The 27,655-nt window shown below is 44.8% G+C and overlaps 1 protein-coding gene across 1 annotated transcript; it reads right to left on the bottom strand.

Moving 5' to 3' along the window:
• Nucleotides 1–398: 398 nt before the first annotated feature.
• On the bottom strand, nucleotides 399–27,634 carry HHIPL2 (HHIP like 2). Its single transcript, XM_055583762.1, has 9 exons — nucleotides 27,317–27,634; nucleotides 22,482–23,134; nucleotides 21,238–21,381; nucleotides 18,381–18,712; nucleotides 16,753–16,879; nucleotides 11,600–11,745; nucleotides 5,462–5,543; nucleotides 2,436–2,518; nucleotides 399–1,735 (listed from the first exon to the last, which is right to left on the bottom strand). The coding sequence occupies exons 1-9, from the start codon at nucleotides 27,632–27,634 to the stop codon at nucleotides 1,320–1,322; spliced, it is 2,301 nt and encodes a 766-aa protein (XP_055439737.1). The 3' UTR covers nucleotides 399–1,319.
• Between the last annotated feature and the right edge of the window lie 21 nt (nucleotides 27,635–27,655).

The raw sequence follows: 27,655 nt of genomic DNA on the forward strand, positions 1-27,655 counted from the left end.
GTTGTGTCCAACTCTTTGTGACCCCATGGACTGTAGCTCACCAGACTCCTCTGTCCATGGGATTTCCCAGGCAAGAATACCAGAGTGAATTGCCTGATTCCTCCTTCAGAGGATCTTCCTGGTCCAGGAATCAAACTCATGTCTTCTGCGTCCCCTACATTGGCAGGCAGACTCTTTGCCAGTGAGTCAACTGGGAAGCCAAGATAGCTAAGAGATGATCTAAAAATGCTCTTCAGAAAATGATGACCAGTATTTTACATCTTTAATAAAGGAGAAAAAAGAGAAAGAGAGAGGTTTGGTGTGTTTATATTAGGTTAGGTTACCCCACGAATGGAGATTGCTAAGGAAAAAAAATGGAATCTATTTCTTTGGAAGCCTAAAATAATCTGTCCGGAATATATTCAACCTCATCTAAAGCAGGAATCACATGACCTCTAAAAGTCCTTAACAACCCTGGCATTTTTGGGATTTGTTCTGCTTAAGTCAAATTGCCTATACTGTTCTGCATGCTTTGCAGAACTTGGAGAACTTCTTGAAGACAGGGATCATTTCTTCTCTCAGTGCTTTCATTGCTCAAATACCTGGTTAAAAGCCACCTATCCTCATTGGGGGCCCTAGAGGGAGGCAAGCTCACAGGAGGCAGACCGGGGCATTGGTTCAAGTCCAGCTGAACAATTGACTGTTCCCTCACTGCTATGGTCTAGGGCACACCGCTTAACCTCACCAAGCCTCACTTTCCTCATCTTCAACATAAGTTATATGGCCACACACATGATGCAAAGTTTTGAGGTTTCAGAAAATTTGTATAAACTTAGCACACAACAGGTAGGCACAATGGAACCACCTTTATTATGCTATTTGCCAGGGCAAAACAGTAGTCGCCGGAGGTACAAAATAGGACCTGCCCTTATTCAGACCCTGAGCTTCAATGAGGGCAAAGGAGATGACCGCTTTAGAAGGGGTTCCCCTTGGGAACTTGCCACTACAGGCCTCCTCTTAGAGCTGGGAGGAAGCATGGGAGAGACATGGTTCTTAAGGCAAACTGGTGAGGCACATCAGATTTCTTAACGCCAGACAAACATCAAGGAGCTCAAAGAATATATGTCCATTTGAGCCAGTGTTGATGTATCACTGTTGCCCACAGGCACTTACAAAGCAAAATGGAAACACGCGGTGGGATTTGAAGCAGGCTTACAGACTAGTGCACATGATTATCGAGGTGCCCTGGCCAGGTGGGGATTGGTCTCCCCGCAGAAGCAGACAAGGAGCATCCGTTCAGCTGGCAAGACACGGGGAGAGGATGACCCGGCCACCCTAACTCAGGCTCTCTCTGCCGGCTCCCACCTCCACCCCCGGCTTCCTGCACGTGTAAAGTCATGTTCAGCAGCAGCAGCTTCCACGTGGTGAGGTGGTTCTGGTCCCCTGAGCGGCCACCTTGACTGAAGAGGCGGAGGGAGACTTCTGCCAGCTCGTCTCTGCTGTGCGGCCTGCCTGGCTATGCCACCGGGGCGTTTGGGGATCCCTTTCCTCTTCCCCTGGGGGCCTGGGGACCACACCCTGGCTCTCTTCTTTGCACCAGGCCCTGGAGATGTCTTCCGGCTGCTTGTGGGAGAAGCTGGCTTCTTGAACGAGTCTTTCTGAGATGAGGCCCGGTTTGGACTGGAAGCTAAAGTTGCACTGGACAGTTTTCTAGCAGCTTTCTCAGACTGCTCCTTTAGCAAGTCCAAGACCATCTCTGGAAATGAGCATTAATTTAGGAGAAATATTAGCCCTGGAAAGCAGCTGTAAGGAAAGTGCCACCCAGGAATCCTATGCCCACTTGAGGGTTCTTGAATATTCTTGAAATTCTTTTGAAATTAATATATTTAATTCCCTGGCCTTGATCTAAAGAGATGACTTTTGTAATGGGGCAACTCCAGTAATGCATACCTGTAGAATAGTGCCCTTAAGACAGCACCTCTCTTCCAAAAGTCTTTCCTGACTCCCCACCCTACCCCAAGGAAGAGGTCCTCACTCTCGGGGCCCTCTCAGACCCCTGGACATCCTTCTAGCCAGAATCTTAGTGTTCTTTTATTTCTTCACTTGCCTGTACTACCTGCCCCCCTCTCCTTCGGTTCTAAACTCCCACAGGTCAAGTTACCGGTGCATCTACCCCCCGGGATTAGCACAGGACTGCTGTAAAGTACTAAATGAAAGAATGAATACATGAGCGACTGAATGAATGGACTGAATGAATGAATGAAGGGCAGCACGTGCTGCCCCCTGGTGCACAACCAAGACATGCAGACTGAGCCACAGGCTCTAGTCCTCACCCAGAGAATAAGCCTTGGGTGAGAAAATAGGACCTGCCACCCCGGGACGGCAGCTGTTTGCACGGAGCACTGTAGCAGTGCCTCGATGCCAAGGCCTGAGCCTAAAGACAAACATGGACTCACTGGCGAGTGGCCTGAACTGGACCCGCTTACTCTTGGTTTTCACCGGCACTGGTTTGTACTTGCATTTGCCTGGAGGTGCTCTCCTGAAAACAGATGGAAAAAGTGAGGACACAAGACTCTGAAGACAGAACCAGGAAATAGGTACAGAGTTGTAAGAACGGAGGCCAGCCTTCCCCTCCCCACAGGGATGGGACAGATGAAGCAGGGGATCTTCAGTGAGCTCAGGTGGAGAGGAGGAAGGACACGGACATCACAGGGACACAGCAGGCCGTTGGGGGGCAGTGTGCAGAGGGGGTTGGGGCAAGGGCGTGGCAACAAAGGACAGGGTTCAAGTCCCAGGGACCACAGGCAAGCCTTGCTGAGTTTCAACTTTGGCAACTATAATGTAGAAAAAATAATAGCACCATCCTCACAGGGAGATGGGGAGGATTAACTAAGAACTGTGTACTTGGCACACCAGAAGTGATGAATGAATAACTTGTTGTTATTGTTATTTCGGGAGGTTGGTTCGGTTTTGGGGGTTTTTTTTGGCCACATTGCATGGCATATGGAACTTCCCTGATCAGGGGGTCAGGGGATTGAACTCATGCCCCTTGCAGTAGAAACATGGAGTCTTAACCACTGGACCACCAGGGAAGTCCTAAATTGTTTTTTAAATGAGATTTTGAAAAACACCAGGAGCAGTGGTCAGCACATACAAACGCTCTGTGGGTAATGATGGGAGTGATGGTGATAAGGAGGAGAATGACGCTCTGCCTCTGCTCTGATGGCAGTGGCGATTCCCTAAGGAAAATCTCTTCAGATACTCACTGCGCAGCCCCTTAAGTAATGCCAGCCCCTCTGCCTCCTAGTATTTTGATTCTTAAACTGCTGTCCCTGAGTGCATCTTCTGAAATAAAAGGGGCTTTGCAGACTAGGAGCATTTCCAGCTACTTGGTGGCAAAGCCAAGATTCATACCCAGCATTCAGCATTCATACCCAGCTGGGATGGGTGCATTTGGTGCAAAGATGGGCTGCAGAATTAAACACAGCAGAATCGGGATCCATTGCTACAGAATTTTTTTTTTTTTAAGTCTCAATAATTCAAGTCATCATTATAACTGAACTGAGTGGGCGGCGCTGAAAAGACTTTGATCCAGAAAGAGGGATGTGTTCCCATCCTCTGGCCCCTCTAACTAGCTCTACCTCGGGCAAGCAATTGAAGGTAGTAAGGCTCAGTTACTCTAACCTGCAGATTGAGGGTGTCACCCTGTCTCGCTAGGGTTCTGTCAGCATTGAATATCAGCCTGCATGCACAGCACGGTGCCTGGGACACAGAAATGCCTGGATAAATGTCAATGTCTTCTAGGTGGAACAGCCTTCACAGTTGCCTTATGACTGACTTCTCTTGCTGCCAGAAGTGAGCTAAATTATCCCCTAACCTAATCAGGAAACTTTCAGAGGAAAGAAGTGGGGATTCACACACCTGTTGTGTGAAAGAGGTTGATAGAAAGAGCAGAAAACTCCCCACACAGTCTCTGTCAGTCACCGGAAGCACTTTAAAGACCCTGGGTTTGCTCCAACCCCAGATCACAGGAGATCTGCATGGAGGAGACGTAGCAGTGGAGACAGCTCAGTCCCTAACTCACCCTGGCAACATTTCCCCCATCAGGAGAGGCCCCAGGCACAATCTTGAGGACAAAGCCCCTTCCAGGAACTTCTGAGAACACCTAAAGGGAGCCCTATTGCCAAGAGGAACTGAGCTAAGCTGGGCTTCTGAGCCCTCACCAGTAGCTGGACTGAGCTGCCAAATGTCCTCTGAACTACCCCAGATATGGTAACATAAGCCTCAAGGGAAGTCCTCCTTGGCAGGTCTACCTTCAGGCTGATTTGTGGGGAGACTTTCTTGCTTTGGGTAAGAATCCTGAGATAATAATAAATCCAGTTCACTGCCCAGAGCTCTCAGGATGGATACCCCGCATCATTCTCCCAGGGACAGATACGGACACACACTCAAAAACCTCACAAATGGGAAGCTGTAGTTTAGCATTTGCCAGATGAGTTGAAGGTTGGTTAGTCCCTGAGAGAGGTGGGCAGAGAAGCAGAGTTACACATCATAGAGTTCACTAAGTGAATAAACGCTGTCCCTGAATTCTGGAAACAATCAGGTGGAGACACAGAGAATCCTGACAGTTGAAGATACAGCTGCTTCTGGGACTCTCCTGGGACTGGTCCAAGACTGTACAGATGCCAAAACCCAGTGATGTGCGAGTCCTCTATATAAAATGATGAAGTATTTGCATAGAACCTACACATCCTCCTGTATACTTTAAATCATCTCCAGATTACTCATGATACCTAAGAATGCAAATGCTATGCAAATAGTTGTAAATATAATTGCAAATATTACAGAAATTGTTGCCAAGGCATGGCAAATTCAACTTTTGCTTTTTGTAACTTTCCAGAAGTTTTCAAGATATTTTTGTCCACAGTTGGTTGAATCCACAGACATGGGACCCACGGATATGGAGGGCCAACTGTATTTGCCAAAGACCAAGCCACGGAAGGGCAGCAATATTTACTCAGGTGGTCAGAGTTGTACACCACTGTCAGATGATCCCAGACAGAAGTTTCCAGAAGTATATTTTTAAAAAAACAAACAAACAAGGGACTTCCTTGGCAATCCAGTGGTTAAGATTCCACACTTCCACTGTGCAAATTCAATCCCTGGTCAGGAAACTAAGATCCAGTGTGCAGCACAGTGTGGCCAAACAAACAAACAAGACAGGAGCCACAGGCCTACAACTAGTCATCCTATAAAGGCTCAAGATCTTCATTTTCAACCACAAAGAGATCATTTCCCAAATATTCCATAACTGTCCTACACTTTCGCCAGTTCAATCTGCTTTGAATCTAAAGCAAAGATTTGCTTCCTTGATCACTTCTATTGATAGTAATTCTTGGGGAGTGAGGACTGTCTTTCTGATCGGCCATGGAGATAAGGACTAATCCAAATCACCTGAGAAGAAAAGGAACCCAAATCTCACCTTGATGGGTCAACAAATTTGTAAATGGATCCGTGTGGTGTGTAGGCACTGGGGTAAGAGGTGGCCAAGAAGTAGAGCTCCCCTGAGAAAACAGGAACAGACCATCAGGACAGGGACACAAGGCTGGGCCCAGACAGCTAAACGCACAGAAAATCATCACCAGGGGGTTGTGGCCCTGAAATACACGAGCCCCAGGAAGGGGTCCCCAGAATCCCACCTGGGGAGAGGCCTCAAGAGCTGTGAGCTCCCCAAGGAGAAAGTCCATCTCAGCCCCCAGACCACCTCGGAGTGCCACCCAGCAGAGGCATGTTTCTGCTGTGCGTGCTAAGTTGCTTCAGTCATGTCCGACTCTTTGTGACCCTATAGACTGGAGCCCACCAGGCTCTTCTGTCCATGGGATTCTCCAGGCAAGAATACTCGAGTGGGTTACCATGCCCTCCTCCAGTGGATCTTCCCGACCCAGGGATCAAACCTGCATCTCTTACATCTCCTGCGTTGGCAGGCAAGTCCTTTACTACTAGTGCCACCTGGGAAGCCCATACGTTCCATAAACCAAAGGCTTCTCATCTCATTTATCACCACTTTGCTTTCAGAAACTTCACCCCAGTGAGTCTCCATCTCCCTCCCCAGCTCTTCAGTACTGATAAGGATTCTCTGTGAAACCCAGAGACAGGCGAGCTACAGGCTGAAGACCACTTATTATTGAGTTGGTCAAAGTTCATTCAGGCTTTCCATAACATCTTCCAGAAAAATCCAAACAATCATTTTGGCCAGCGTTGTTCAATCACTAAGTCGTGTCAGACTCTGCAACTCCATAGACTGCAGCACGGCAGACTTCCCTGTCCTTCACCATCTCCCAGAGTTTGCTCAAACTTGTGTCCATTGAGTCCATGATGCTATCCAACCATCTCATCCTCTGCTGCCCCTGTCTTCTTTTGCCTTCAATCTTTCCCAGCATCGGGGTCTTTTCCAATGAGTCGGCTCTTTGCATCATGTGGCCAAAGTATTGGAGCTTCAGCATCAGTCCTTCCAGTGAATATTCAGGGTTGATTTCCTTTAGGATTGATTGGTTTGATCTCCTTGCAGTCCAACGGACTATTTGTTACCCCTTCTTTAGGGTTTCCCTGATAACTCAGTTGGTAAAGAATTTGCGTGCAATGCAGGAGACCCCGGTTTGATTCCTGGGTCAGGAAGATCCACTGGAGAAGGGATAGCTACCCACTCAGGTATTCTTGGACTTCCCTTGTGGCTCAGCTGGTAAAGAATCCGCCCACAATGGGGGAGGGCTGGGTTTGATCCCTGGGTTGTGCAGATCCCCTGGAGAAGGGAAAGGCTACCCACTTCAGCATTCTGGCCTGCAGAATTCCATGGATCATATAGTCCACACGTCAGACACGACTGAGCGACTTTCACTCACCCCTTCTTTAGTGCATTGGTCCCCGCTCCCTGCCCCTCACTTCACTTTGACCTCCAGCTCTACCTTCTTCAGTCCTGGCTTCCTTGTGTCCCATGATCTTCCCCTCACTCCTCAGTCCCTCAACTTGGTCTTCTCCACACCCTGAAGAAATCACCTCCACCCACTGTTCCCGTCATCTCTTTCACAAGGGCCCCTGTTTCGTCCCATTTTCTCCTGTTTGAACTCCAAAAAACACCATTCCCTTCTCATAGTAGGTACCTCATTCCACCTCGTATCACAGTCTCCTATGAGAGACAATGAAGAGTTGATGAGCCCAACTTCAGCTAGATAAATCTGAGTCTGAATTCTGATAACACTCGTTACCATCTGTATTGTCCTGGGCAACTTCTCCACCTGGGTAACCCTCGTGTTATTTATTCATTTGTAAAAGAGAGATAAGAATACCTCCCCTGATTATTAGGTATTGAGTGAGAAAGTGTTCAATCATGGACAGTTCCTCTTACTTCCTTACGTCTCTGTTCACTGTGATAGCTTTTTGAGCTTGGCACAATCTCTGTCCTACCACCGTGGATTTAATACTCTTGCTATTGTGTGCTTCATGCAAGCCCTCTCGATTTATGGAAGGAAACATCTTACCAAGGTACAAACTGGAAAAGCCTAGAGCTTTAAACGGCTCTGGGCTATTTAAACAATCTTCTTCCTTGAAGTTGTGGTGAACAGTGACTAATATTTGTTTGAGGCCAAGTTGTGAGGCTAATGTTCTTTGCAGAGCCCTGCACACAATGTAACAGCTGCCTGTTAGACTGGTTTTGTGGACTGACCCTATAATCTTCCCCTTGTAAGGGGTGGTGGGGGTGGAGGTCTGAGGAGTTAGGACAAACCTTTCCCTAGAGGCAGTTGGCCCCTCTGATTAGAAACCATTACCTCATCCGAGGTGATGCTGGCATGAGATAAATGATACCAACATGTACACAGGTCACCCTTGGGCACAGGTCCCTCCAAACCATGCAATTTCTGGTCTAAAAGAATTGGAAACCCTGTGTTGCTGCATATTCCCTACACATGACTATAGTTTTTGTAAATTATATATCTTAAGCATGCCATAGACTTCCCATTGTATTTTTAGAAGACAATGCTAGACGTGAATTTCATCTATAGGGTCTAACTGGCATTTTTAAAGCATTGTTGTTGTTTAGTCGTTAAGTCGTGTCTGACTCTTCTGTGACCCCATGAACTGTAGTCTGCCAGGCTCCTCCATGTGTGGGATTTTCCAAGCAAGAATAGTGGAATGAGTTGCCATTTCCTCCTCCAAGGGGGATCTTTCCCACCCAGGAATTGAACCCATGTTTTCTGCATTGCCAGGCTGATTCTTTACCACTGAGCCACCTGGGAAGCCCCTTTAGAACTATATTTTAGGGTAAGAACAACACACCAAAAAACTGTAACAGGCTATATAAAGCAAAACATATGCAATATGAATTTACTGCAATCATTCTGACCTCAGCCAGCCCTCTCGGGAATGTGCTTCCGTGACTGACATTCAGAAACCCAACCCATCAGAACTCAGCCATACAGCCCCACGCCCACCATTTACTCCATCTACTCACTCGTTTATTTGTGCCAGCTGTCGGCTGGAAGAGTCAGGAAATAACTGTAGCAACAGTGAGGGCAGAGCTCTGGTGCAACTAAAACGGGGCTTATCACACTCGGTTCTAAATATGTCAGTAATGGGAAAGACTCTGACACACACAGAAAATCTGAATCACTGCGCAAAATCATAAAAGCATGCAACTCTGAAGGAAATAACTTGCCTTGGTAACAGCCACTCTGGTTTTAGGGCTGCCCTTTGGGCAAAGTCTGGCTTGGAAACACCTTGGCAAGTCCACTCCATCAAATTCAGCCAAGGACACTTTTGTTTGCCAGATGTACTGAGTGGTGTTCAAAAACTGCCTTGTTTTCTCCTGCAACAAGTCTACAGGCTAAACAAACCAAGCCACCAAAATCTGGCTTTTCTGTGGCCTCCTGAAAAGGAACAAGCCATAGAACATGGCAGCCCAGGGACCCTGGGAAGGCTGCCTCCAGGGGTCTCCAGGCTCTGAGGGCTCCAGCCTCCTTGGGGCACCAGTAGGGGAGAGGCCCCACTGCTGACATGGCCTGTGGCTGACATTCATTTACATCATCCACTTTCCACTGAACGTGCCAGCCTGTGGTTTCTCCCCTTTTTTGTATGTTTGGATTTCCAATTTGGAACTCACTAAGACTTTTCTCTATTAAGAATGCTTAAATTTTCCAAAATATCATCTGCTTCTATAAAATATTTATCTCAAACTATCTATTCACCAGGTATTTGAGGACTTCCCTGGCAGTCCAGTGGTTAAGACTCCTCACTTCCAATGCAGGGGGTGCAGGTTTGATCCCTGGCCAGAGAACTAATATCCCATATGCCATATGGCATGGACAAAAATAAATTTTTTAATTAATAATAATAATAATAAAAACATAAGCTAGCTGAGAGGAAGGCTGCAGCTGCTGACTGGCTTTCTTTATGTCCCACTCAAGTGAAGCTTTTGTACAGCCACCCTTGGGTCAGAGTGGAAAGAAACCAAACACTGAAGAAACCATCAAGGCTCTGGTTAGCACTTGTAGAGAGTCCTGTGGAGAAGGCAATGGCATCCCACTCTAGTACTTTTGCCTGGAAAATCCCATGGATGGAGGAGCCTGGTTGGCTGCAGTCCATGGGGTCGCTAAGAGTCGGACATGACTGAGCGACTTCCCTTTCACTTTTCACTTTCATGCATTGGAGAAGGAAATGGCAACCCACTCTAGTGTTCTTGCCTGGAGAATCCCAGGGATGAGGGAGCCTCGTGGGCTGCCGTCTATGGGGTCGCACAGAGTCGGACACAACTGAGGCGACTTAGCAGCAGCCGTAGCAGTAGAGAGTCCTGTGTCTGGAAGAGACCCCTAAGAGATCATTGTGTTCTCTTCCGTGCCTCAGAGCATGGCTAGATGCAATGCCAAATACCGGAAGGATCACAGGCCTTGTCACCACTTACGTAAACAAAATAAACCTTTAACTTTCAAAATGACACATAACTTATATAAAGCTCAAATTAAAACTTCATTTTCTGAGTTAACAATTTGAGGATATTTGTTTTCTCATTGTTTGTTTTGTATGGGGATTTTTTGTTTCCTTTTGTTTTGTTTTTAACTTTTTATTTTATATTGGTGTTGAGCCAATTAATAGTATTGACAGTTTCAAGTGAACAGCAAGGGACTCAGCCATGCATATATATGCATGTATTCTCCCCTAAGCTCCCTCCCATCCAGGCTGCCACACTGAGCAGGGTTCCCTGTGCTAAACAGTAGGTCCTTGTTGGTTATCCATTTTATTTTATATTTTTCAAAATGGGAATATAATTGCTTTACAATGTTGTGTTAGCTTCTGCTGTACAGCAATGTGAATCAGCTATGAAAGTGAAAGTGTTGGTCGCCTAGTCATGTCCAACTGTTTGCAACCCCATGGACTGTAGCCCACCAGGCTCCTCTGTCCATGGAATTCTCCAGGCAAGAGTACATTGCCATTTCCTTTTCCAGGAGAGCTTCTCGATCCAGGAATCGAACTCGAATCTCCCACATTGCAGGTAGATTCTTTAATGTCTGAGCCACCAGGGAAGCTGTGAATCAGCTATAAGTGTGTGTATATATATATATATACTTATATATATATCCCTGCCCTTTTGAATCTTCCTCCCACCCCCACCATCCCACCCATATAGGTCAACACAGAGTGGATATTTATTAAAGCTAAATCCCTCTTTCCCTTCACTGCTCTCTCTCATACGTGCACAAATGCCTTGCTCCACTGATGCCCTTAACATACGCCTAATGGCTCTAGTGTGTAGCCTCCTACCTAGCTGTCTACCCTTTCCCCAGATCTCTCACGAAAGAAATTCTCCCTTGTTCATTCACAGAAGTTTCCTAACAAACTCTGGGCAGGATCAGGAAGAGCCCAGCCCAGCTAGTGGCTGATCATCAGAGGTGCTTTCTCTCAGGCAACAGCAGCAGGATAAATACCCACTGTTGGCTCTGTCTACGTTTGTATAATCACAGATTAGAACAGTCCTTCACAGTCAAAGGACTGAACAGACTACAGTGCAGACCTTGGTCTACCTGCACAGTGAGCTGTACAGCCAACCAAGAAGGGATAAGTTGGCATAGTCAGTCTGTCTTCCTCATTGGTGAAATAAGCAAAATAATTACATTATGGGGGTGTCGTGATTACTAAATAAGATTTTAAAATGTGAAGTGCCTAGAACAGTATCCAGTTCATTATAAAAGATGGGCGATAGTGAAAATAGAAGAAGTGGTAGTTTCTATTTAAACAATAAGAGTAATAATAACAACAGCAATGATAATTAGTATATAAATGTTTGGGGCTTCCCAGGTGGCTCAGTGGTAAAGAATCCACCTGCCAAGGAGGAGACGCAAGTTTGACCTCTGGGTTAGGAAGACCCCTTGGAGAAGGAAATGGTGACCCACTCCTGTATTCTTGCCTGGGAGATCTCATGGACAGAGGAGACTGGTGAGCTACAGTCTCTGGGGTTGCAGAACAGTCGAACATGACTTAGCGACCAAACAACAACATAAATGTTCAGTTCACAATGCCTGTGATTATCTAAGATCCAGTAACCAGAAATCAATAAACTGTTAACATTTGTTACCTGCTTCATCTTCACCAAAGGAGATGATAAACTTGCTGTGTGTGCTGATCAGCCCTGGGAAGGCACAGGACTCAGTGCTGCCCAGGCAAATGTCCTGTTTCTTCCATTTCTTGGTTTTTCTATCTTCCTGCAAAGCCATAAGTCGACTAGATGAAAAGTAAAACCTTATATTTTAGGAATCCATATGTCTACCCGGCAGGATATTTTTTTTCCTCCTAGAATCTGGGAATCCTGGAATACTAGGACTGAGTCTCCCATAGGAGGTCAATAACTAACCGCCCTTAGGAATCAAAAAAGCTGCTTCAGAGATATTTCTGACACCATCTTGCCCTGGATGGGGAAGCTCACTTGCTATTATAAGAGGAGTTTGGTGTCCTGTGAAGCTTGCACCACCACAAAAGACTAATTTTTATTAGCTGGATAGTTGCTCATCATCTCTAAGCCTCAGTTTTCTCATCTATAAAATGGTGGATAGTAAGAGAATGTACCATAGGCAAGAATTGTTAAGGTTAAATAAGATAACATATGTAAATATTCATAAATTACCAATGTGCTTAGCATATAGTAAGGACTCAAAACAAGTAGCTATTATTATTATTATGTCTGTAGAGTAGCAGTTTACTTCGTATTCCACTGTCCATCTATCTGAACTAAAAGAAGGTTTTTTAGAAGAAAAGGGAGAGAAAATTGGGTAACCAGGGGTATCAGCTGAAAAGTTTCATAGAAACAGAGATGCTCAACCCACAGTAATTCTAGTGCATAGAATTCAATTAAAAATCACTGCATATCTGTTATGTGTGGGGGTGAAATGGTGGGTAGAGGTTATGGGGAAAACATAAAGAACAATTAAATCCCAAAGATCTGACAAATTCCTTGACAGCAGACTACAAAGACTCACTCAGATAGAAATAAGCTGAGTAGCCTGTGTCTAGAGATGGAAATGGCAACCCACTGCAATATCCTTGCCTGGGAAATCCCATAGACAGAGGATCCTGGCAGGCTACACTTCATTGGTCAGAAAGAGTCAGACATGACTTAGCATCTAAACAACAAGCCTGTATCTATTAAAGAAACTGAATTTGTATTTAAAAGTCTCCACAAGGAACACTTCAGAGGACTTCTGGTTTCCAGTCCAGCATGTAACAAGCTTGGAAGTCAGCACACCATCCTAAAATAAGCAAAAGACTGAAAAATCAACAACTTCTTAGATTCATAAGAGAAGCGAGGTCACAGGGAAAACCATTGCCCCCAAAATTAGAAAGACAAGCAGGAAGATACAGAGAATCACAACTTACAGAAAATCAGAAGCACAAACCTTCACAGGTATCAGTTCTGGGGTTGGAAAACCTAACATGTAATTGACAAATTGCTAGAAGTTCCATATGGACAAAGCGTGAGTTAGACAGAGGTGTCCAGCCATCCAGGGTCCCTACACTTTTGTGAGTTTTATCTCCAGGAGCTTGACCAGTTTCCCAAAATAAATATCAGGAAAAATCTGCTTGTGCTTCCAGCAGGAGAAGGGGGAAAGGAATCATTTTGAAATACACCAGTGCTTTCTGTTTCTCTTAACAAATGTCTGTCCTCAGGAGAAACTAACCAGAGACTAACCTGCCAGGATTTTATCAGAACCTCACAGACCTGGGATAAGGAAGTACCTAACTCTAGCCAACTCTAGCTGTCCTGTCCCACCTAAATGTGTATGGAGGCAGGAGGGCTACTGAGAAACACTGATGAAGTTCACAGTCCAGAGCCTGCTGCTGCTGCTGCTGCTGCTAAGTCGCTTCAGTCGTGTCCAACTCTGTGCGACCCCAGAGACAGCAGCCCACCAGGCTCCCCCGTCCCTGGGATTCTCCAGGCAAGAACACTGGAATGGGTTGCCATTTCCTTCTCCAAGGCATGAAAGTGAAAAGTGAAAGTGAAGTCGCTTAGTCGTGTCCGACTCCTAGTGACCCCATGGACTGCAGCCTACCAGGCTCCTCCATCCATGTGATTTTCCAGGCAAGAGTACTGGAGTGGGTTGCCATTGCCTTCTCCAGTCCAGAGGCACAGGCTCACTAAAAAACTCAGACCTAATCATAAGACTAGAACACTTCCTCTCCCCCACACATCACCACCACTTTGCTAAAGACCAATTTACAGCAGTTTCTTTTACCCAGTGCCTCATACCTGGCAATCAGGAAAAAAATTACAAGGCAAAAAAATGTAGTTTGAAGAGACAGAACAAATGTCACAACCAGATTTGGATGTGGCATGGGATGATGGAATTATTAGATTCAGAATTTAAAACAACTATGATTCATACGCTAAGGGCTCTAAGGATAAAGCAGACAGCATGCAAGAACAATGTAAGCAGAGATAAAGAAACTCTAAGGAAGAATCAAAAAGAAATGCTAGTGATCAAAAACATCATAATTTAAATAAAAAACACTTTGACAGGCTTATTAGTAGACTGGACATGGCTGAAGAAAGAATCTGAGTTTGAGAATATCTCAATAGAAACCTCCAAACTGGAAAGAAAGAGAAAAAAGACTGACCAAAAATAAAAAAAAAGAACAAAATATCCAAGAAAAGTGAAACAACTTTTATTTTACAACATAAAGTTGTAACATAAGCATAACAGGAATATCAAAAGGAAAAGAAACAGAGAGAAGAGCAGAGAAATATTGGAAACAATAATTATTCAGAATTTCCCAGAATTACTGTTAGATATCAAACCACAAATCTGGGAAGCTCAGGGAATACAAAGCAGGATAAATTCTTTAAAAATTACTTATAGGCAGATCTTATTCAAACTATGGAAAATCAGGCATAAAGAAAAAGAAAATCTGAAAAGAAGCTGGGAATGGAGGGGTGGCACTTTCAGTATAGAGGAACAAAGATAAAAGTTACATCAAACTTCTCTTCAGAAACCATGCAAGCAAGAAGAATGCAGAGTGAAATATTTAAAGTGTTTAGAGAAAAAAGTCACCAACCTGTACCTGGTGAAATTATATTTCAGAAATGAAGGACAAATAAAGACTTTCTCAGACAAAAATTGAGGGAATTTGTTACCAGTGCATCTACCTTGCAAGAAATGTTAAATGAAGTTCTTTTGAGAGAAGAAAAATAATATCGGTCAGAAACTCAAATCTATATAAAGAAAGGAAGAGTATCAAAGAAGGAATAGGTGAAGGTAAAAATCAAAGCTTTTTTTTTATTCTTCACTGGTCTAACAGATAGAAGTTAGTTCAATATACTAACAACAATTACAACAATATACAACAGCAACAATGTATTTAATTATGTATGCTTATGTATACAGTAAAATAATAGTATTATTAAATTATAAAATGTTAATAATTATTATATATCACTGTTATAATTATTATATATGCTTATATATAAGTGAAATGAATGATAACAATTAGGGACAAAAGGGAGGAAGTAGGATTATTTTTTTATTGTAAAACACAGACTACCCAGGAAGTTTTGTAATGTTGTTTGAAAGTGAACTTAGCTTAGTTGTAAATGTATATGGCAAACTCTAAGCAACTCCTTAAACAAGATTTCAAAAAGTAGTATGATCAATATGCTAACAAAGGAGAGAAAATGGAATCAACTAAAATGTTCAATTGAATCTGCAAAAGGCAGAAAAAGAGTAGAAGAAAAAACAGGAACAAAAAACAATATCAAAAAATAGAGGAGTAGTGAGTATAGTAGATATCATTTCAACCATAGCAATAATATCTTTGAATGTCAATGGTCTAAATGTACCAATTAAAAGACAGAGATTGCCAGAATGGATCAAAGAATAGGGCCCAACTACCATTAAATGGTCATCTACCATTAAACATCAGATCTAGATGGCTTCACTTGGAAGGAAGAAACACATTTTACACAAATTAGTCCAGATAATTAAAGAAAAGGAAATACACTTTAACTCATTTTATAAAGCTCACGTTAACCTGAGGCCAAAATCTGACAAAGGTATTATAAGAAAGGAAAGCTATAGCTCATCTGTTTCTTCATGAACACAGAAACATTCCAAACACATTAGCAAGTTGCATTCAACAATATATTAAAACAAAAACAATATATTAATCAAATACAACATGATCAAGTGATAATTTTATCCCAGGAATGCAAGATTGCTTCAGTGATTAAAAAAAATCCATCAGTGCAATTCTCCATATTAACAAACTAAAAATGAAAAAGCCTCATGATTCTCTCACTAGATGCGAAGATACATATGACAAAATGCAACATCGTACCTAATACAAACCCTCAGCAGACTAGGAATTGAAGGAAATGTCCTCAACCTGATAAAGGGCATACACAAAACCCAGCTGACAGCAACAATCTTATTGGTAAAAAATCAAATGCTTTGCCCCACTTCTATCCAACATTGTACTAAACGTTAAAATGAAGCAACAAATCAATAAAAGAATAATAAAAGGCTTCCAATTCAGGGAAAAAAATAAAGGTATCCATGTTCATAGTGAAATTATCTTCTACATAGAAAATCCAATAGAATAAACAAAAAAGTCACTAGAACTAATAAGAAATTAGTTACATGTTATGAATTAATATATATGTTATATATATGCTGGATATATATTATACTTGTTATATATATATATACACACATATATAGCAACATTCAACATAGCATCAAACACTACAAAATACTTAGATGTCCAAGACCTTTTACACTGAAAACTACAAAGCTTTGCAGCAGTTTTATTCACAATCCCCCCAAAGTGGGGACAGCCAAAACATCCATCAACAGGAAAATAAATGAATAAACTCTGGCATATTCATGCAGTTGAATGTTACAAAGCAATAGAAGAGACAAACTACTGATACATGCAAAAGCATTGACAAATTTCACAGACATTACTCAGTGAAAAAAGCATCTATGATGAGAGTGGTTATCTCTGGCTAATGAGGGGGTGGTGGGGAGAAAGGGATGGTGTACTGACAGGCAATAGGCAAGAAGGAACCTTCTACAGTGATAGAAATGTTCTTCATCTTGATACGATTAGTCTTAACACAAGTGTATACATTTGTAAAACTATACAGCCACACTGTTAAGACATTGAATGTTGTGATATGCAATTTATACTCCAATTAAAATGTTGAAAAAGAGAGAGGGGACATCAATCCTTCCTTACCCACTCATGAAGTCCCCAAAGATGTAGAGACCATTGAGATTTGGGGATTCACATCCACGGTAGACGTAGCCTCCAGTGACTGACTTGCCCACTGCATGGCCATAAGCATAGATCGGCAGAATATCGTCTGTCCAGGAACAAGGAAAAAGAGTGTCATAGCTAAACCTGGGAGCTTCAAGGAGGAAGAAGGCAGTTTTTAAAACCAATTCCCTTACTGAGTGGAGAATGTTTCATCTCTTGGTCTTTGGGAGGACAGAAAGTTAAGTAAATCATGTTTATCTTCTCAACAGACCAGCCATGATATTCATGAGCTTCCCATTTGATTGGCCTCAGAAAGCATAGAGGAAGCCTAAAGTTCCCTCATCTGTGGGGCAGTGACCTGGAAATCAACACCCTTAAATTTTCCCCCCAGGTCAATATGGCAGATACTAAGGTTTAGGATTTGGAATATTGTAAGGATTGGATGACTGCTTTGAGACCTTCTCAGGACAGACCATCCCCTGTCCTCCACCTGCCTCTTGTCTACAGAAAAACTTTAGCCAAAGAATAAATTTAATCAGGGGAATGAAAAAATACAGAAGCAAGGAAAATAGTCAAACAGAACAAAATAATAGTAATTTAGTCATTAAACTAAATCAAGGACCTTTAGTTCCTCCTCAAAGTCTATACATATATACTGAGCCATATCCTTTGAGCATATAATCCTTTCAGTATTATAATGAAACTCCCACCAGATGGAAGAAGTTAACTACATGATGGCCAGACTGTAGCCATAACATAAACTGCTCCATCTCCCACAGTTCCAAGAACTGGCCTCAAGGAAATGGAAACAAAGCAACCCTGGAACTAAAGATTAACTATACTTAAAACAATCAAGATAACTCTGATCAGACCCACCCTGCATGACCAATTTCAAGAAAAGTGTCAGAGATGGCTGTCCTGTCCTACATAGCTTTCTCCCTCCACCTATATGCCCCTGAAACTCCCATTTAAAATTCTTTCCCTGGTTAGCAAGGGGAAATTGGTTCTTTAGGACACTATTCCACCTTCTCCCCAGGATTGCCAGCTTCCTCAGTAAAGCTATCTTTCCTTGCACTCAACACTTGTCTCTCAGTATTGGATTCCTAAGTAACAAGCAACCGAACCTGAGTTCAGCAACAGAAGGACGAAAAGACCAAGCAATGGTGATAAAGTCAGAAAAATTAGAATTTTAAGCCAGATGGAGTTTCTAAAGCACACCTTGATGACTGATGTTTAGGGACTGTATACAGGATATCATTTCAGTGGCAGTTCCAAATAAATAAAAACATACAGCCACTTATTTTCCTTTGAGGATGGTTCAAAATTGTATGCCTGAAAAATCATGTGAGTAACTTATTTGGAATATAGATTCCTAGGTCAATCCCACCACACCCCCAATCCACCCAGGATTCAATTCATTAGTTGGCGAGAAATGCCCCGACTTTCAGGTGCCAGTGGTTAGAGAACCACTGAGAAGCACGATTCCACAGGACACAAACAAAGGCACTGTAAGGACCTGCAGCACAAGACACTCCCAGGTTTTATTCTCCCACCTCCACCCGCAATTCATTCCACTCACTCAAGAAATAAGAGGGCTTCTCACTTACCCAAAGAGGCATTTTGACAGAGCTTTTTGTCGTAACATTCAAACCCCTCCTTTGCCCTCCAGCCATAGTTTCCACCTTTAACAATGATGTCAACTTCTTCAAACCGGTTCTGTCCCACGTCCCCACAGAACATCCGACCTCGGCCCTGATGTGTGACAGGGTCCCCTCGGTCCACGGCACAGCGCCACATGTTTCTGATCCCGTAGGCGTAGATGGCGGGATGGGCCCCCGGCTCAGAAACAAATGGATTGTCCATGGGCACTCGGTACCGCTTGCCACCTGAGCCGGCCCCATTCACATCGATCCTTAACACTTTCCCCAGCAGGGAACTTCTGAAAGGAAGAAGGCCAGAAACAGGAACAGGAGAAATATGAAGATGTGAGATTGCTGGGTCACATGATGCTGCTGCTGCTGCTGCTGCTGCTGCTGCTGCTAAGTCACTTCAGTCATGTCTGACTCTGTGTGACCCCAGAGACAGCAGCCCACCAGGCTCCCCCGTCCCTGGGATTCTCCAGGCAAGAACACTGGAGTGGGTTGCCATTTCCTTCTCCAATGCATGAAAGTGAAGTCGCTCAGTCATGTCCGACTCCCAGTGACCCCATGGACTGCAGCCCACCAGGCTCCTCTGCCCATGGGATTTTCCAGGCAAGAGTACTGGAATGGGGTGCCATTGCCTTCTCCAGTAAGTACCACAGACCCACTCTATATTGTCCCCACAATTAACAATACTGTGCTATACAGTACTGCACACCTAAACTTTTTAAGAGAGTGGATCTCAGGTTACGTATTCTAAATAAAATAAAACATCTCAGAACTGGAGGAGATGGCCCAAGATAGTCTACTGAGAGTGGATCTCAACTGACAACCAAGAATCACATGGCGAGATAATACACACACACATACACACACACATATATATATATGTGTGTATATATATATATAGTTAAGACTTTCCAATTTTTGACTCAAAGAGAACTATTAGGCAAAAGTCTGATGCAGCCCCGGTCCCTGTGACACTGAGCAAGTTGCAGCTTCAATTTTTCTATTTTTATAATGGGGTGGTTTCTCTCAGGTTTGGTTTAATACTTTGAATTTTTTAAAGGAACTGGTTCTATTCTTCTTCATGTAACAATGTGGGCGGTAGAAAGAACAGAGGCTTTTGATGACTGTGGTCTCTGAGCCTAAGGAAAGTTATGACCAACCTAGATAGCATATTCAAAAGCAGAGACATTACTTTGCCAACAAAGGTCCATTTAGTCAAGGCTATGGTTTTTCCAGTGGTCATGTATGGATGTGAGAGTTGGACTGTGAAGAAGGCTGAGCGCCAAAGAATTGATGCTTTTGAACTGTGGTGTTGGAGAAGACTCTTGAGAGTCCCTTGGACTGCAAGGAGATCCAACCAGTCCATTCTGAAGGAGATCAGCCCTGGGATTTCTTTGGAAAGAATGATGCTAAAGCTGAAACTCCAGTACTTTGGCCACCTCATGCAAAGAGTTGACTCATTGGAAAAGACTCTGATGCTGGGATGGATTGGGGGCAGGAGAAGAAGGGGACGACAGAGGATGAGATGGCTGGATGGCATCACTGACTCGATGGACGTGAGTCTGAGTGAACTCCGGGAGTTGGTGATGGACAGGGAGGCCTAGCGTACTGCAATTCATGGGGTCACAAAGAGTTGGACACGACTGAGCGACTGAACTGAACTGAAAGCAGGGGAGAGTAACACCACTTTGCAGTGTGGCTGTGATGTAAGGGTTAAATGAGTTAGTGTGCATATAGCATGCCATGCAGTTTCTGACATACAGTCAGCATTCAACAAATGCAAGCTCTTTATTATTACCAACCCTGATATTTTTATTACTAGGGATAACGAGAGCCACAGGCTTGCTGGGTACAAAGGGCAGAAGGATCACATGACCTTCCTCTAGATGGCACAGCCTCGCTGGATTGTCTGAGTTTGAATTCTGGTTCTGCCCTATACTCTTTATGACCTTGGATAGACTACTTCACTCCTCTCTGCCTTTATTATCTTGTCTGTAAAATGGCTATCATAACACCTATACTTCATAGGATCCATTCATTCCAAATGTATTTATGGCATGACACCATTGCTAGGCACTATTCTAGGGGCTGGGAATACATGAACCAAGAAAAGAGATTAAAATTTTTGCCCTTGTCAGAATTATGTGCTCAAATAAACATAAGGTATTTAGAATAGCATTGGACACACAGTAAGCAACAAATATACATTGCTGTTGCTTCTGTTAGCCTCATTAACTAACTACTCATGTATCTTCACGTGAGACACAGTGCCTGGAACACAGTAGTCAATAATATTGTTGAGCTGAATTGAACTAGATGGTCAGACCATGGCATAGTAAATAATGTCCTGCTCATATATATTAAAAATCTTGAATTTATCTTTATATGGCCCTCTGAGAGTCATGTTGAACATCTATAATATTAATTATAAAAATACATTATGCCTGAAAAGTATAGGACAGAATTTCTCTGGTGGTCCAATGGTTAAGAATCCACCTTCCAATGCAGGGGGCATAGGTTTGATCCCTGGTCAGGGAACTAAGATCCCACATTTCACGAGGCAACTAAGCCCACAGGCCACAACTAGAGAGACTGAGAGTTGCAGTGAACAATCCCACATAAGGCCCGAGGTTGCCAAATAAATAAATATTCCAAGTAAATATTAAGGAAAAAAAATAAGAAAATAAAACCAAATGTTCTACCCATTGTGTCAACAGAGGAGACTACATCTTGCAGTAAATGAGTTGGGTTTGACCCTCTGCAGATTCCATCTCAGCAAAAACATTACACCAGGGCAAGCCTGCATCCAGCTTACTTGTTCTGAGCATTTCCAAATTTGCCGAAGGGATCCCCAGCCTGTCCTCCATCCCCAGTGAATATGTACATATAGCCATCTAGGCCAAAAAGAAGTTGTCCACCATTATGATTTGAGGCTGGTTCTTCTATCTCCAAAATGACCCTGGAAGGAAAAAGAAACCACACTTTGATGAAAGCTGATACAGCATCCTCTTGAGACATCCAGAAATGACTGGCCCAAGCCAGCCAAGGACCACAAAATGGGTAGCTCGGCAGCCCTGGGACACCCCTCGCTTCCTAGTATGACTGCGTCATGAATCTTTTTTTTTTTTTTTTCACATCCTGACTTCATGTGCTGTAGACACAGCGGGGTAACCATCACCCTTTTCTGGTGTTCAGCCTTACTCTCTTCTCTACAAGAACCACCAGTCCCATCCTTTGGACAATCTAGCAGGGGTTAGTCTATCACTTCTTCATGCTCTTTTCAATCTCTAAACCTGTCTGTATGGGAAAAGCGAGATAAGGCAGAATGGAGTAGGAAAAAAGGGTGGAATGGTGGAGCAAAAGAGCATGAGCTTGGGGTTAGTTGGAGCTGGGCCCTTCATCTGACCAGGCTTAATTACCTTGTGTCAAGCTTTCCGGAGAGGATGGGAATTCCCATGTTCAAGATAAAAGGCCTGAGATCTAATGGTCACACAATAATCAGAGGCTACTGTTAAATTTAATGTGGATATTATCTAAAATCATTTCTCAAACCCTTATGGCCTCTGGCCTTTGCTTACCCTCTATAAAATCAAGCAAGCATGGTTCTAGGTAACTGTAAAGATGGGTGGTTATAGTCATGAAGACCATCCACTCAAGATTCTAACTTGGGTTAACCCACTAATCAGCAATGACTTTTGTCCTCATTATAAGCTACTGCTGCTGCTAAGTCGCTTCAGTCGTGTCCGACTCTGTGCGACCCCATAGACGGCAGCCCACCAGGCTCCCCCATCCTTGGGATTCTCCAGGCAAGAACACTGGAGTGGGTTGCCATTTCCTTCTCCCATGCATGAAAGTGAAAAGTGAAAGTGAAGTCGCTCAGTCATGTCTGGACTGCAGCCCACCAGGCTCCTTCCATGGGATTTTCCAGGCATTGCCTTCTCCCCATTATAAGCTAGTAGATCTAAACCCAGGGAAGTTCCTCTATTTCATCTTAGAGGACCAACTGGCAATATTTTGGAACACAGCACACAGTTGCAGACTCTCATGCGTATGCCTCACCTCTCTGATTTGGGATCGGCTTTGTTGGGATCAGCCCGAGAAACTCTCATCTCACTAATCCGGATCTTCTCTACCCTCTTCTTGCCCAGGCATGAATAATAAATGTAAAACTTGCAGTTACGGCGGAATCGGGGATGAAAAGCCAACCCCAAAAAGCCTCTCTCGTCCCCAATCCAGGGAGTGGTCAGCACGAGGCTCTTGAGGTCCAAGAAGGGTTGTTCCAGGCGACTCCCATCAGGCAGATAGACCCACACCACCCCCACCTGCTCGGCCACGAAGAAGCGGTGGGTGCCGTCCCCAGCGTGGACCATGGAGACCGGGTTCCTCAGCCGGTTGGCCACCTCAGCCAAGCAGAGCTGCAGGCAGCCCTGACGGTCCTCGGCCACCGCCCCCAGGTTGCGGTTGAGATGGTCACTCCTCAGGATGTTGGGGAAGCAGTAGTCCTTGTCGGGAAGGTTGAGGAGGTGGCAGAAGCGTGTGCCATCCTTTCCAGGGGATTCCTGGAGGCGGCGGTCATTGGTCAGCAGGGCGATGGCGGAGTGGCAGTTCGAGTGGAATGCAGAACAGTAGTCAGAGCAGAGGCCAGGAAGGTTCTGGAGGGGCGTGCGTGGGTTCTCAGCGTCATAGAGGTGGGCTGCGTAGGGGGAGCACTCCTGGAAAAGAAGAGTGACCTTAGACCCCAGGCAGACTGGCCATGGTAGGGCTGGAACCAATTTTTCTCTTTTCAAGGATTTGACTTTTTTTTTTTTTAAAGAATTTTTAAACCTTGACTTCACTTTGGTTTTATTACAGAAATATTTCCCTCTTGATGCAATATACTTATTTTAATTTTATAAAGTCATACCTGTGTGGATGTTCTAATCAACTTTATGTTTTGAGCAAAAAGAGGGAAAACAGGCCTGGGGAAGAACCAGGATTCTGGAGCTTCTGTTACCAACTACTGAAAAGAAAGCTCTTCTTTGGGACCCATATTTTCTACCCAGTTAATGCTCCTGGAAAGTAGAAAGGGAAAGAAAGTTCTCTCGGATTAACTATAATTATAACTTTGCTCTTGACACATAGAGTTTTGGTAAATGATCTTTTTTTTTTAATAAAAAGAGGTAGTACCAAATGTCTCATCTTTCCCTTTTTTTTAAATTATAAGTGCTGTAAGATTTAATTTCTTTATGCACATCTGAAGCAGTGTGCCAGAAGTTTTACATTTACTGAATCTCAGTACTGGATCTGTGTGAGTCGCTCAGTTGTGTCTGACTCTGTGACCCAATGAACTGTAGCCAGCTAGCCTCCTCTGTCCATGGAATTCTCAGAAAAGAACACTGGAGTGGGTTGCTGTTCCCTTCTCTAGGGGATCTTCCCGATGCTGGGATTGAACCCGGGTCTCTTGCATTTCACATACTGCAGGCAGATTCTTTACCATCTGAGCCACCAGAATCTGTCATGTTAATTATTTAATTTTTCTGTGCTTTTCCATATGTTAATTTTTTTTCTTTCGCCACATTGTACAGATGTGCAGTGTGTGGGACCCTAGTTCCCCAACCAGAGATGGAACCTGTACAGCCTGCAGTGGAAGCACAAAGTCCTAACCACTGCCAGGGAAGTTCTAGTCAAAACATTTTATAATTTAAAAATAAAATTATCAAAATGAACGTGCAATGTATCATTCCCAGAGATGAGGCATGTAGTGATTTCTTCTCTTCAATGAAAGGCAGAGGCAACTGCAATCAAGAAAGTAAGAAAGGCCCGTTTTTGTTTGTTTTGTTAATTTTTGGCTGTGCTGGGTCTTGGTTGCTGCGTGGGCTTTTCTCTAGTTGCAGTGAATAGGGGCTACTCTGTAGTTGTGGTTCATGGACTTCTCACTGCAATGGTTTCTCTCTCTCGTCACGGGCTCTAAGGTGCGTGGGCTCAGTAGCTGTGGCACATGGGCTTAGTTGCCCTGCTGCACGTGGAATCTTCCTGGACTGGGGATTGAACTCATGTACCCTGCATTGGCAGGCAGATTCTTAACCACTGGACCACCAGGGAAGCCCAGAAAGGCCAATTTAAAGGGAGTGGTTGGGGCCGTGGAGTAGGGCAGGGTCCACTCTGGAAGCTGCTTCTGATCATGGACCCCTCCCTGGCACCTGCCAGCCCAGGGCTGTCTCATTCATATCTGTTCTCTCATCACCTAAGAGAGGGATCAGCAGCATTTCTCAGATGTGTTGAGTTCCCCATTTTTTCTTATTTCAACCCTGATTGCAGATTTGCAGAGCAGCAGGCTCATCGGGAAGAACAGAAGAAAGAGCCCAGGGATTCACAGCATCTCTCCCAGAGCTGTTTCCATTTAGACTTGTCAGAGCCGCTGACAAGAAGCCAGATAGATGAACTGCTCTGAGTCCCACCTGACTGACCTGTCCACTCCTGGGGAATGGAAAGAAGAGAGATGGAAGACAAAAATAAGGATAAAATACCCAGGAACAGAGGAGGCTGTGGACAAGTAACCACCTGCATGGCACACTCTTAGGCATCATTTAGAATCTGCACAGCTGCCTCTACTCAATCAGCTCAGGAACTATCATTTCTGTCTTAGAAAACAAAGGCCCAGGAACAATCTCTCCTAGGCACCAGGCACTGTCCTCTGCCCTGGGGCTGCTGACAGTGAGTGAGATGCCCAATGGCGCTGTCCTGCTGGAGCTTATGCTTGCCCTAGGTCAGGGAACCAGTAAGTGGATCGGCCAGGGCTGTTGTGACTCGACTTTGGCATGGTATGATCAAAACGGCACGAGACTTGGAGCCTGAGCCTGTGGATTTGTGCCACGGCACTCTTTGACCGTGAATAGTGAAAGTGAAAGTCACTCAGTCATGCCCAACTCTTTGCAAGCCCACGGACAGTAGTCCATGGAGTATCTCCAGGCCAGAATACTGCAGTGGGTAGCCGTTCCCTTCTCCAGGGGTTCTTCAAAACACAGGGATCAAACTGGGGTCTCCTGCATTGCAGGTGGATTCTTTACCAGCTGAGCTACCAAAACTCCTAATTCTGGGACTTCCCTGGTGGTCCAGTGGCTGAGACTCCTCGTTCCCAGTGTAGGGAGCCTGGGTTCCATCCCTGGTCATAGAACTAGATCCCACATGCCGCAACTAAATACATAAATGTTATTAAAAAACAACAACAACAACAACCTAATGCATAAAATGGGGGTCCTAGTAGCTGCCTGAAGAATCATTGCTGGGAACATACTGCATATGTGGGGAAGAAAGAGGGAGAAGAAATTTAAGTTGTGAAATTTAATAAATATTAATAGATGCGTGTAGGTCATTGTTTTCGTTTTCAATTTTTTTAATTCTCATTTATTAATTTTTGGCAGTGCTGAGTATTCCTTGCTGCACAAGCTTTTCTCTAGTTGCCGAGAGCAGGGCCACCCTAGTTGTGGTGTGCAGGCTTCTCATGGCTGTGGCTTCTCTTCTTGCCAAGCACAGGCTCTAGGGTTCGTGGGCTCAGTAGTTTCCACTCTCCGGCTCTAGAACACAGGCTCAATAGCTGTGGCGCAGGGACTGCTCTGCGGCATGTGGGATCTTCCCAGATCAGGGCCTGGACCCGTGTCTCCTGCATTAGCAGGCGGATTCTTTACCATTGAGCCACCAGGGGATTTCGTTTTCAATTTTGTTGAAGCATAGTTGATTTACAATGTTGCATTAATTTCTACTCTATAGCAAAGTAATTCAGTTATGCATACGTATATTCTTTTTCATATTCTTTTCCTTTATGGACATGTGTAGGTTATTCTTATTCCTCAAATCTCTGAAACAGGAGAGCTGCTGAATTTGGCTTTCTGAAACCTCATGCAATAGGGAAGGGGGAGGGAGGAGACATTTTTATCTGGGGACTTCATCCAGAAATGGAGTCTCAGTGTTGCTCCTAAGAGCCGGGCTTCTGCCCAGATGGTTATCCCAGAGTTAATTCTCCAGGAAACAGCTGAAGGGCAGAGCCTGAGGTGAGAGAGGACAGCCCAGGGTGATGCCTCCCAGGTGGCTGGCTTCTGTTCCATTCACTTCACAGGGAGGTGAGGTGGCCAGCTGGCCCTGGGATCACAGTGGGAGAGCCAAGTAATTGCAGTGACATGCCCGAGGGGCTGGGGAGGGGCTTCCAATCTGCCTGGATTTGCTGTCTCACCCCCAACCCATCAGTACAGTGCTCCTCATGACAGCTTCTTTCCTCTGCCCTCCAACTAGGCTCTCCCCGGCACCCCTGAAGCCCTCTTCCCACAAAGTCAGTGTCTGCAGCCAGCATCTGACATGGGATCAGGCTGAGCCCCACAGAGGTGATGTCTGCCAGGGATGTGGGTTTTGGCCACTAGAGAGCCGGGAGAAGCAGAACCTCTGAGTAATTGCCACTGAGCAGCTTGACACTCTCCCAGGCCAGGTTTGGAAAGCTGGGGAAAGCCCCCCTCATCACACCAGAGAGCCCCTGGTGCAAATGACCCAGCCGAGGACTGTATCCCAACGGATGCCACCACTCTATCCACGCGCTCCATGAGCACCCACGGGAGCTCGCAGGTCTCAGTGCCCTGCAGGGAGGTCCCAGACCGCAGCTGTCCCGAGCTCCGCAAATAATACACCAGAGCCTGCAGGACCCCGGAGGGAGAGCTTGGGAAACCAAACTCCAACTTAGTGTGCCCATCCAGAGCCCTAAGTCCCAGGTGAGGGCAGCCACAGGTGAGTCTCTCTCAAGGGCTGGGCGCCCAAAGAGCCCTCCCCCCAAAACCCTCACCAGCCATCCCAACGTTGTATCAGCTGGGGCTGGAAGGCAGCCTCCAAAGCTGGCTCCCTCACCTTCCCGCAGGGCTCCTGCTCAGGCCTACCTGGCAAAGGATGTCTTTAATGTACCCGCCACACAGCTCATGGCCCTTTAGGTCGAAGTATTCCATGATGTCCCAGTACCGGGCAGCAATGCGGTGGTCCTTACGCTGGTCACAGCAGCCGAAGGACTCATAGTCAGAGCAGAACTCGAGATGCTGGAGGGGCTGGAAGGGGGGCCGGTAATCCAGGCACTGGGGGTGTCCCTGCAGCAGCCCCACCTGGCCCAAAAAGACTATGAGGCTGAGACAGAAAATTCGAGAGGTGAGGAGCTGGGGGGTCCACCGACTCCAACCACCCCTGGGAATGGACCTTCTGAGCATCTTGCCCTGGGGACACTCTGG

This window comes from Bubalus kerabau, chromosome 5 (genome assembly GCF_029407905.1).
Source record: "Bubalus kerabau isolate K-KA32 ecotype Philippines breed swamp buffalo chromosome 5, PCC_UOA_SB_1v2, whole genome shotgun sequence".
Taxonomy (NCBI): domain Eukaryota; kingdom Metazoa; phylum Chordata; class Mammalia; order Artiodactyla; family Bovidae; genus Bubalus; species Bubalus kerabau.